At 36.4% G+C, this 13377-nt stretch overlaps 1 protein-coding gene across 1 annotated transcript in view; it reads right to left on the bottom strand.

The window, feature by feature from the left end:
• The window catches only part of LOC128171315 (potassium voltage-gated channel subfamily H member 7-like), a 55742-nt gene that overhangs the window by 34195 nt on the left and 8170 nt on the right, over window positions 1-13377 (bottom strand). The window contains exon 3 of the mRNA XM_052837080.1: window positions 10544-11568. Within this exon, the coding sequence (XP_052693040.1) occupies window positions 10544-11275 (732 nt within the window). The 5' untranslated portion in view covers window positions 11276-11568. The remainder of the gene's footprint in view (window positions 1-10543; window positions 11569-13377) is intronic.

Genomic DNA, 13377 nt, shown 5'->3' with positions numbered 1-13377 from the left:
TTAAAATTAACAGCTTGATCTCGATGAAAGAAGTAAGGGGTGGTGATGGGGTGGTGATGGGGTGGGGGGTCACCAAATATAACAGTGGAAAATACGAAACCTACACACAAAACAAAAAAGGGTAATATTCTCCGTTACCTATTCGATATTATTTATTTATTTCAACTCATTGTCTTTTGAGACTATATCATTCAATATATAATGATTTATAGTACACGTATGTACAACTGTGGCTATATTTAGCTACACGATCGATGATACCGCGGCACTACAGTAACACCTATTCTAATAAGGATATGATAGATCAGAGGAGAACTTAATTAAATTAACAGTTTGTCAGCTAGACCGAAATGTTTTAAAATATTTCTGGGTTTATTTAATTCGTCTGCTTGGTCATGTTGTCCTCGCATCTCAAACGCACCAATGTTATATAACCATGCTAATAATCTTAAAACGAGTCAGACAAATGTTATTTTACTCGACACATTGAACGAGAAGACAAGTTAGAATCACTGTCCAATTATCAAATTGTGATCCGGCTCTATTTGTACAAAAATAACTATCAGAGTGGTACGTCCTTATTTTTTTTTTACTCCTTTATAAGAATTTTCAAAAAATTAAAAGCATTTCATCATTATTAAATTGAATTTAACGGATGTATAAACTAATGATGCTTAGATTTAAAACTTGCCTTGACATTTGCAAACCAATTTAAGGTATCTTATTCCTCACGTTTTTATTTCATTGCGCAAATGATCATTATACTTGTATTTTAAATGTATCTGATTGTATATATTTAATCATCATAGAAAGATTAATATTTCATAATCATACAACATTCATAAAGAATTCAGTGTGACCATTGTGCATAAATGAAAACAATTTTTGAAGAAATAAGTTTGCTTAATCAAAAATACGGACAACAATCCTACTCATGCTGAAATTGCATTTTAGAAATAAGGTCAAATTAAATGAGCCATATCTCAGAGGGATGAATACTAACCCCCATTATCTTTGTATTTTTCAAGAATGTTTTGTCTACAGATTTCAGTGATATACTTCTCAAGAAATTCTTGATACAGCAACATTGAGGAGTGGGATACCTTAAAGAACATCGTTCATTCTTCTTGTTTCGCACTTTCTAACATAGAGAACTCTTAAATTTTTTTTACCCTCAAAAATTCTAAACTTTATGAAAATAGGTTGGATTTCAGAAGTCAATAATCTGACTTTTTCCCCAGCCAGTTCGTAGTTCCACAAAACAAACAATGCTAGCAGTGCTGACCCCGAGATCACACATGATAGCAGGGCGCGGGTTCTTTCGTGTCCAAACAATAAACTGAAAACAGGAGAAATCCCGCGGAAACACACCGCCATCCATCATTATCACCGTCCGGCTCCCGGACTAACTACGGGGACTCGTAGTGGTGGATTGAGATCAAACAGCAACATTACTAAGACTAAAAGTTGATTAGCAATACAACTGATTCCAATCACAGAGCCGCTATTGACCGATCTCCCGCCACCGGCCCTTATATAGCACCAATTCCGACTGAAAAAATTGTTTGGTCTCGAGGTCGGCCTTCATTAAACTCCATCCTAGTGCACATCAACCTGCTACATGTGATGTGTGAAGTTGTCTTACTATTTTATTTGTAACCAACCCCCTCCCTTAACATTAATTTCTGCCGGATGTACGATTTTACAACTATTGAACAAATCATATGATATCCAAAATCTGCTCCATTATCTTTGCTTTACATTTTTGTGACAAAACCATTACATTAGAATAGTTCAAACTAATTTCCTTTATGATCATGAGTTATAAGTCTGACTAGGACAAGGTACCAGTCAGGACAAGTTACAATGTACTAGTCAGAACAAGTGATTACTCAGGCAAAATAACAATGTACTAGTCAGACCGAGCTACTAGTCAGAACAAGTGATTACTCAGGCCAAATAAAAATGCAATATTAGGATAAGTTACTAGACATGACAAGAGACTAGTCAGAACAAGTAACAATGTACCAGTCAGGACAAGTTACTAGTTAGGACGAGTTACCAGTCAGGACAAGTTACAATGTACTAGTCAGAACAAGTAACAATGTACCAGTCAGGACAAGTTACTAGTTAGGACAAGTTACCAGTCAGAACAAGTAACAATGTACCAGTCAGGACAAGTTACTAGTTAGGACAAGTTACCAGTCAGAACAAGTAACAATGTACCAGTCAGGACAAGTTACTAGTCAGAACAAGTTACAATGTACTAGTCAGACCAAGTTACTAGTCAGAACAAGAGATTACTGAGGACAAGTAACAATATACTAGTCAAGATAAGTAACAATGTACAAGTCAGACCAAGTTAATAGTCAGAACAAGAGATTACTCAGGACAAGTAACAATGTACTAGTCAGGATAAGTTACAATGTACAAGTCAGACCAACTTACTAGTCGGGACAAGTGACTACAAAGGCCAAACAACAATGTACTAGTCGAACCAAGTTACAATGTACAAGTCAGAACAAGTTACTAGTCGAGACAAGTGACTAGACAGGCCAAATAACAATGTACTAATCAGAACAAGTTACAATGTACTAGTCAGGACAAGTTACAATGTACTAGTAAAGACAATTGATTACTCAGGCCATGTAACGATGTACTAGTCGAGACTAGTGACTAGACAGGACAAGTTACAAGTACTGTAGATAAGGAATGTGTTAATTTGGAATGTTGTTATCAAATAGAATATCTTCTTCTGTCACCATACTTTATATGTTATTTTATTCACTTCTTTTAAATTAAAGTCCTTTTTTTTAATTCAAAGAGTAAAATGTTTAATATTCCATCTATACTGTTTTGAAAAAAGATTTAAGTTCGAATTTCCTAGAATTGCGTTGCCTATTCTAAGAGTAAAGTTCAATACGCAACACTAAAATTGGAAATTGAATGATTAACTTTGATAATTCAAAGAAATATGTCGGCCGTTCGGAATATAAATAACAAAATAACCCTTATTTGCTTGCTTCCGTAACTATGTCATCCGTCTATTTGTCATCTAATATCTCTTCCCATCTGACAGAACATTTTAATGTGTTTCAACAAGTATATATATATATATATCTCGAGTATAACTACAGATTTATTTAAATTTTTATATAAATCTGTTCATTTCTACTATAGAAACGGAATAATATTTCCATATACATTGTATATACTCTGTATTTCATCATTTTAAGAAAACGGTCCTTATATCCCTGTGTGTGCTGAAGGATGGCGAGCTCCCTTGTTCTATATATAGGGGCGATTGTCGACAGGTGATGGTTCCGTTGTCGATGTAATTATAGGCAGTCTGACCAGGGAGAACCACACTGACGGGGGCCGGCCAATACTTACAGATTGCGTGGTTTTACTTTCTTTTTTACGATATGTATCATAAACATCACTCTGAACTCTTTGCAATCACAACTTAAAACCGATGGATTAAGTATCAGGCACAATTCCCATAAGCCACTTCGATTACCCATAAAGCTTTGCCTCTCTATCACGGAAATCTTTTCCATAACAAAACGTCCGGATTGTCGTAAAATACTCTTCTAATGGCGGTCTCAAGTGAGCAATAAAGCACGCCCTGGAAACACTTTATCATTCTTTTCAGGTAAAATATTAATTACTTTATTCTTGAGTCGCGTGGTTTTTATTGTGCCTTGCTGTGACGGATCAGATCAATGTCTATGGGATAGGGTACTTATCTATAACAATTCTAGAGGAAACATCAAGGTCAATTCTAAGCGAAGTAATCTCCATCCAAACGTACAGTGCCAAGAAACTCATTACCATTTGACTTGTTAAAGCCTTCTAGAATTGAGCCAGCATTGATGTCAATAGTTTGAGCCCTGGCAATGGTCACACGGCAATTATTTGACCCTTTGATTTCTAATTACAAGCTGTGTTCCCTGACCATGATATGAATCGAGTCATAAATTATGTAAAGATCTATGGCTGTTTCTGTTTTCTCGTGTTCGCTTTTATTGGTTGCGATATTCTTTGGCGAAGTAATCCTACTTGTATGTGTTTCCACAAACAGAAGAAATACCAAAAATACCAAAAGATTTGTGGCAGTATGTCTCTTTATACCATCTAAATAAATACCAACATACACGTACATACAATTCTGGAAAAAAGAAAAAAAGAACGACATATTTTTTGGCGACATACCTACATTCCAAAATATCTCTGACTACACTCCAAAATATCTCCGACTATACTCCAACATATCTCTGTTTACCACTAACATATCTCTGACTACCAACAACATTCTCTAACTACCAACAACATACCATCTCAGGAGTGACACTCCAACATTTCTCTGACTTCATTCCAACATACCTCTGACTACCACCAACATATCTCTGACTACACTTCAACATATCTCTAACTACACTCCAAAATATCTCTGACTACTCTGACTACATTACACCATATCTCTGACTACATATAAACACATCTCTGACTACACTGCAACATATCTTTAACTACCACCAACATATTTCTGACTACCACCAACATTTCTCTGACTACCAGTCTACCACTAATATAACTCTGACTACACTCCACTATATCTCTGACTACACTTCAACATTTCTATGAATACACTCCAACGTACATGTATCTCTGACTAAATATCTGGCTAAAAAGCAACATATATCTGACTGAATCTCTTATTACATGTACTCTAATATATCAATGACTACAGTCCAATATATCTCCGGCTAAACTCGAATGTATCTCTGACTACACTCTAAAATAATACTGAGTATATTTCTAAAAACACTTCAACATATCTCTGGCTGCACTCCAACGTATCTCTGACTACACTCAAACATATCTCTGACTAAATTTCTAACTACACTCCAACATAGATAGATACTTTAATAACTTGACTTAATACCAACAAAAAAAATAATTGATAAACGCTCCCGAGCTAAGAGAAAAATACTAACCTTTATCTGACTGTTTACAAACTGATGATGATGACCTCTGTTCACACCTGGTCGATAGCTACAGATATCAACAGACCACTGGCATCATACCAACATACCATTGGCATCATACCATCAGACCATGGCATCATACCAACAGACCATTGGCATCACACTAACAGACCATTGGCATCATACCAACATATCATTGGCATCATACGAACAGACCATTGGCATAATATCAACAGACCACTGGCATCATACCAACATACCATTGCATCATACCAACAGACCACAGGAATCATACCAACAGACTATTGGCATCACACCAACAGACCACTGGAATGATACCAACAGACCATTGGTGCATACCAACAGACCACGGGAATCATACCAACAGACCATTGGCATCATAATAACAGATGTTCAGCTTTATAAATGTTCCAAAAGATCTCTGCATGACTTCTTCTTTCAGATATCTGACTTCATACCAACAGATATCTGTATACTATAGTATTTGTTTGCTTTATTTTTGTCTTTGAAACGTCAAAACTTTTAAAGTAATTTTACTCAATTACCATAGATAAATTTTAAGAGATTATATGCTTGTAATTTGTGGTGTGTATTATGCAAAACAGTTAGTTAATTTTCAGCTATAATTGTATTTTTTTCCTAAGTTTTAAACATATCTGCAAAGCATGCCAAAAATACTTCAACAGTATTCTTAACCATAATTTTAAAATGTAACTTTGGTAAAAATAAATGTATCTGTTTAAAGGCATATACACAAATCTGTTCAAAGCGAATAAAATAGCGCAGAAAAATTGAATGATTAGGAATAGTAATTGAAATCTGTACGGTAGTTTCATGATACCCGCTGTCCGGTAGGCCGTAGCTGCAGAACTGTAGCTCTACGGGAAACTCGGGTTGACGGACCGTAGAGCTGTAGTTCCATCCCTACAAAAATCTGTATAATTATTGCTCACAAAAGGTTCCACACGTATTTTTGCTAACAATGCAAAGTAATACATGTTTTCCAAAACGAGTTAAACTATATTCGATGTTTGCTTCAAGAGAAATTGCTTTGTAAGATTATATTTCATTGGGTTTGTTCAGTAGATTGTCATTGCAAGCTACAAAGTAATGGCACATAAAGACCGGAAAGTTCCAAAAAGACCGTAGATCAGAACCTTCCGACAATCAACAATAGAAGAATTCCATTTTGTTAAATTGCTAACTGCATAACGATGACAATGATTGCTATTGACGTCCTGTTTCCTCGTCTTGGCTCCCACAAATCATTGCAAGTCGCCATAACTGTCCCGAAATTTAACGACATTGAAATTGAATTGTTTTATGGGTACAGTGGGAGCTGATCAATACCTTGATCTACTGTGATTTTCCTGCTGTGAGTTGCGTGATTCGGGACAAGAACACAGACTCTGCCGTGAATTATACAGACAGTACACGGAGGTGAGCCTCGGTCTGAGATCTACATGCGGTTTTAATGCGGTCAAATGCCAGGTGCCATGGCGACTTGATAGAGACGTACGGCTCGCCTGTCTCCGTGTATCAACCCCGACAATGTCACCCCTGGTGCTTCCGTCTCAAACTGCCTCAGAGATCGACGGGTCACCTGACACAATAACAGTCACAAATACATACAAAACAACCAGCCGTCCCTTTAGTAGGCCGCCATCAGTTAACTACCTATAAACTAACTATCTACCACTGGTCTGATAAACTTTTGTAACATTACTTTTGTGAAAAAAAGTATTATTTTCATCGTGTGAGTGAAATTGTACGAACTTTAACAAGCACATCACATTAGAAAATTAAATAAAAATCATTTTCACCGTTCAGTGGATTTGCAACGTAACATTATTAATGACTGTTTCTAGCCAAAATATCATTGGTCCTTAATTAAATATGGATTTTACATTGTGTCAGCGCCTGCCCTTGGGACTGATTCCGGCACTGTTTTTGTTTTGGTATTTAATTACAATTTGTGACTGAGGTGCGCTGTAGCCAAACTTCCGCTCGGGTAATCCGTTTTCATCCGTTTGAATACCCTTTTATTACATAAATTGAAATTCATTGCTCTCGGGTTATAATGAGCTTGCGAGATCAATGTTTACTCAATACTTTTATAAAATCACCACAAAGCTCCATTTCTGTTGCGTTTTGTACGGCTCTTATTCTTTATTACTTGTCAATTAGTTTTTAACAATGTTGAAACAAACAGTGAGGCCATGATGTGAGAGCCCCGCATCAAGTGTTACCAAGGCTATTCTACCTCCGCTCTCTGCTGGCGTAAGGTCAGCACCTTATCCGATTTCTATCAAATATTGCCATTCAGTACAAAATTATAGTCGTATAAGGAGAAAAAATAAGTGACCTCCGTTATATCTTTTCCAAGTCATTTTCAATTGTTTAAAAGTTATCCCAACTCCTCTTTCATTTCTTTCCTATATATAGGTATTGTACATGTATACATCTATAAAGCCTTTTATAGAGGTTTTATGATAGATATTAAGCCCGACCGTATTAAGGACGACGGACCAAATTCAATATGACTGCCGTAATTACGTACATCAGAATAAAAGAAAATAATAAAATTTTCATTCTACTAAACACAATTTTGATGCCAAAATAATTTTAGTGGAGAAAAATTAAGAAAAAGAATATAAGTCCGAATTTTCTCTGTTTGCGACAAGTCCGTTATATTTCCAAAGTTCATAAATCCTAAAACGCCCAAAGGCAGTTTATAGTGTTAATATCTGGTAGATATTGAATTTATATCTTAAACTAACAATATTTATGTATATAGCTGTTAATGTAACGTCAGGCAATAATTAATTATATCCATTTTCGATGATATTTCTGAAGAAAAATGAACCATGCAGTGAACTTTGACACAACCCCTCAAAAAATTACGTCGATGACCTACATTTTTTCTGTTCATCGGTAAGCTATTTGACTTCCTAATGTTACAATTTAATTGGAGTAAAAAATCTATTGCAGAATGTTTAAAATATCAGTTTTTATACCACACCCCAGAAAATTCCCATTATTTTCTATCATATCTGAGGATTTTCGTACCCGAATTTTGAAACGCCTCCAGTAAAATAAGGATGTCGATGAAGATGTAATTTTTTTATTGAATTTCACTCGCCATTACCTGATTAACATTATATAAAAATTTGAATAAAAAATCTATTGTGGAAATGAATTGGGTCCGCCGTCCTTAAATCACCTCAAAATATTCAAAGAATGATTTCCCATTACTTCTACTCATATAATATTCACCAATTGTTCAATTAATTATCAAATTATTGAGATGTCATGCAATTAGGCAAACCACGCTTGCGCCCCACAATACGTCTTTTCGTCATTGATGGAATGAATTGGACTATGCGTTATACATGTACATGTAAATTTGATTCGTAGTTTTATTACAGACAAAAACACTGTCAAGTGTAAATATCGATGTATGTTTTAGTCATTACGTCGGTTGAAGCGCGGACTTTCATCGGTTCTGACGATTTCACTTTTTCATAGATATGAAGATTTGCAAAGACTTAGTCTGTCCACAGAGAAAAGCATGTGCACTAGTTCCGCAAAATCCTGATTAAGTCATTAAAGGGAACTACAAATCTTTACTACTTGTAAAATTATCAGCACGTGTTTATTATTTAATGTTTATGATGAAATATAAAACAGCAAAAAAAAAATTGATATGAGAGAGAGTACCCAGTGAATGGTCGGCTCGGCTCTCGGTCGTTGTCTCGTATTAAATATTCATACTGACACGGGGTTCTTTTGTTAGAATTTACCATAAATCGCGGTACACTGAGGATCGTGAATGCCGTCCCAGTCTGAGTTCTCGGAGGAAATGATCGAGTGGTGGAATACTTCTTGTGTAAACAAGATTTAATGCATTTAACTATTTCGAACACTTAAATCCTCCAAAACAACATTAACGTTTGATCATATATGTAGTGTCTGGATACAAGTACTGATGACATCAATGTCGTTGTGATTTATTATATCAAGGATATTATAAAACTAAAATATAAACAAAACTGATAATTTGAAAAATAATAATTCAAAACAATGTTTATTTAACATCGATTCTTAACCCTTAAATAAGAATGTTCAATGCTTGAAATATGTTGATTAAAACTGGCGTACACGTATCAAAACATTCAATAGTGTCATTTTTAGAACTTCAGTGCCTATATTTTTTTTATAAAGTGGGTCTGTCCTTTATGTCATACTCTAGATAAGGCCTAAAGGAAAACAGACCAGTATCAATTAACAACAAAGTGGAGAGATGACCCACTTTACGTTAAAAATATTACTATGTATCCAAACAATTGAGCACTTTAGAAAAATGTTACAAGTCATTGGCCAAAGTCGCATATAGCATTTAAATAACGAATTTTCGTGTGACTAAAGGTTCAGTGTTTAGAGCACCGGACATAAGATAACCTGTTAAAACATGTACTTTTTATGTTATAGGTTCGAGACCCCAACACTTATGGCGATATTGTTTTTCATATCGTTGTGTTTTATTAAAACATTATTAAATTGTTTTACTTTGAAAAAAAAAATAAATTGGAAATGGTATCTTACGACTAAGGAAAAGGGAATTTGCGCAAAACCCCCAGCTTTACAAGTACTAGCAAAATTCATGAATTTTTTTTTTAATTTTCCACGGATATTTGTGTTTGATGTGTGAAATGTGTATAAAACTTCTGTTTCACAGGTAGCAGTGTCACGTGACGGGTAGACAGGAAATCAAGACGACTATATCAACATCCGAATCAACAAACGGGAGTTAATCAATAGACTTTCATTAGTTTTGTTAATTCAAATTTCGGAATCAACAAATTGCCAGATAATCCGAAATGCTGATTTTTCATCAGGAAAAAGTACATTGAAAGACGGCTTAATTTAATTCACGAAATTTCCCGTAAATCAATTCCATCTTCTTCTAGGCATGCAATATGATTCAACACACCGGTGTACATTATTGAACTGCTTATTGTAAAAGCAAGAAATGAAGCTGATTGCACAGATCTCAATGGCTCGTCATCTGACGACAAACACGTATATATACTGCATTATGGATGGTTTGAAGTTTGTATCGGAATGTCAGAGGTTTATTAATATTCATCATAAATCCGAAAATGAAATCGTAGCTGGTAAGATAGCGTAACGCATGGACCATTTCAGACGTTAAAATAGTATCACTCTTTTACCAAACACAAAGGGTGAGTTTCTTTTTTTCTGCCATGAAATGGTCATTTATCGATGCACATGCTAGGTATCCGCTACAATCCAATAAGATAGACAGATCTTATATATTGCCACAGAGAATGATCATTTAACTTTGAAGTGGCATTAGATCTGTTAGAAAAGCCCTTACTGAATATCTTGACTTGTCATCATTTTACACGACATTAATAATTCTATGTTGTACATTTATACCTATTGTCACCGCCTAAAGAGTAAACAGACAACATGCACCAATTCCACATACAGACTTTTTTACTCACCTTTTGTATGAGCAAGGCTTTGGTTCCTCCTTTGATGCTCTTGGAAATGGCCTTTAAATTCCCTGACCGGTCCGATTTCACGGATCCATTCGGGGTTTTGGGGTTTTCAAGTGGAGATTTTGTCATCGGTTCCTCATTTTGAGTATCAGGTTCGTTTTTCGGAGAAGGCATTGTTTTCTTAGGAGTGCATTTACCGGTGGAACCAAGTCTCTCGCCCCCTTTCCCGCCTTTGGACTGCGGTTTCTGGATAGGCAATTCGGAGTCTCGTTTTGCCATGACCTCTTTGATGGGTCTTATAGAACTTGATGTCGTTGCCGGAATTTCTATGAGACTATCTAGTTTCAGAACCTTGTCTAAGGAATGGCTGCTCTCTTCAAATGCCGTTAGATAAACGTCAAAACCACTGGCGGAAGTAAATGGCGTTTCGTAGAGCGCCGACTCCGTGGCGATGGATTCAGAAGGTGTGTCGGTTCTGTCCCCCTCCCCCGGGGCGCGACTGACGGGGGACGCATCACGGATTGTTGCCTCAGAGTCGTCGGTGCCTGACTTAGCTCTAAAATCGTTGTTATCGAAAATATCAGAAAGAGATGACCTTGACCCACTATCAAGATGACCTTGATCTGTTAAAGTGTCTTCTACGTCGGACTGGGAATAATTCTCACACAGACTCTCGTCAGCAAATTCCGATTCCATTGAATGGACGAGCACGTGTTGGTTCGTATCTTGATCCATTGTAATTAGCTCCGATCATTTGTTCACGAATTAAAAGAAAACCTCAGGACTTGTCTGTTCTAAGTACAAGATACTGGGAACACAGTTAACATGTATTATTTATGTTTTAATTTCCATATTGACACACTCTGCTGATGTAGAAGGCGATAAACTATTGACTCCCTATCCACTTGCTAGCCGTGACTGTCCAAAGGCCTCGCAGCTCTCAATCCGTGTCACCTGCAACTTTATAAATACTCTCGTCAGTAATTGATTCCTTCAAACGCACATGTGACCACTTTCCTGTCTGCATCCTATAAATGATAAAATAATTGAAAATAATCAAGATGAAACATTCCCAACAGAGTAATTGTATCAATTTCAAGCAATTCAGAGTCATTTTTAAACTTTGAAAAGCAACCCGTTAATTATGATGGTCTACCAGCTAATGATTTATTAGCTATGAATTATTAGCGGCTTAACACAAAAAGCTAGTTTTCGCTGATACATCCCCATACAGTGGTAGAACTACGGAACGGTTTCACTTAAAGGCCCAGTAACATCACTGTAAATCAGCCACAAGCGCCTCTGAATCAATTTCTATAGCGTGTACATTTCTATTCTTGTTTACTATTGCATTGCGTACCATCAAACATTCAAATCAAATGAGGCTGAGTTTATTGGTTTACCGAGTCCTTGCTTACCGCCCGATGGGATCCGAACGTCCCAGCGGAAGTCACCGCTCACCGTGGTATCAGAAAGAAATCAGAGTTTGTCTCTCTTCGACGCCCAAAACGCTGATTGCATACGAGAGGTAAAGGCATCTTTTTTCCAAATTGAATTATTGTATTTTCATCCCGAGGAAACATGAGTAACGATATAACAATGGACGAAAATACATGAAAATTAGAATATCTATTATATTAAAGAATTCTGAGACGCACTTTTTACTCCCCTCTCTATCCTCGTCTTATATCGCCATAAGACACAGAGAGGACGGAACGAGCCGGACTTCCCTGGGCATTAATCTATAATCATTTTACACGATTTTGTTCACTGATGTCCACTGCAATTATTTCACGTCTGTTTCATGTTCAACAAAATAGGCAGCGGACCTGTCCGGTCGAAAATCCACTTATCGGATCAAATTGATTTTGCTTGTTATTGTGCCTGTTTTATTGCCTTGTTCTTAAGTCATTTTCCTCAATATCAACTGCAGTTGAGATGATAGACATCAAGCTAATTCCAACATCGTTAAAGACCTTGTCTTATTTCTGTGGCTTTTTTTTTCAGACGACAAGTGACACTCTTCTAGTCAAACGAGAGTTGATGACATGAGACTAAAAATATGGCACTGTAATTGTAACTTATTCCCTTAAGAACAATGGCAATGAATAGGCAGAAGGAAATCTCTGAATTATCACCCCAATTTTAGTATTCTGAGTTACTAACCCCAGAGTCAACCACGACAGGAATACCCGAAAAGAAGAAAGCCTTGCATGGCGATCAGAGTTTTGTGTAGAGAAGTAATCAGTCCTCAAATATTAATTCAGAGCTTGGAAAGAAGAAACTGAATAAATTCATTCACATATACCTAGTAGTAAGAAGTACTTTGGATTGTTTAAACACAGATTTGGAATCGATGTTATACATATGAATAAGACTATGAAAAACCTTAACTGTATTCTACCAGGGACGTATATACGTAAGTATACAGGCACGTAGCATCGTTTTTGAAAGTTGGGGGCGAGACCCATCCAAAAAATCTTGACAAGCAAAAAAAAAGGGGGGGAAATTCAAAGTTTCCAAAAATCTTCAAAATCCTAATACATGGTGGTGGGGGGGGGGGTGTAGAGGTAACTTCAATTTGACTCCTCATTTCCTTATTTTCATATCAATTTTTGACTTACTTCCAAAAAAGTGGGGGGGCCAACTCCATTATAATTCATTTTTTAATATGTAAATTTTAAAAAAATTGTTGCTGCGAGAAAAAGTGTGTGTGTGTGTTGGGGGGGGGGGGGGGGGGGGGCAGGCTACGTGCCTGAGTATATACGTCCCTGATTCTACTTACAAGATTTTGGCGTATGCCTATGGTGACGATCCTGTCATTTTGCGGTTATTTT

Source organism: Crassostrea angulata, chromosome 2, assembly GCF_025612915.1.
Source record: "Crassostrea angulata isolate pt1a10 chromosome 2, ASM2561291v2, whole genome shotgun sequence".
NCBI lineage: Eukaryota > Metazoa > Mollusca > Bivalvia > Ostreida > Ostreidae > Magallana > Magallana angulata.
The sequence above is the reverse complement of the archived record's forward strand: the minus strand, read 5'-3'. Positions and strand labels throughout refer to the sequence as shown.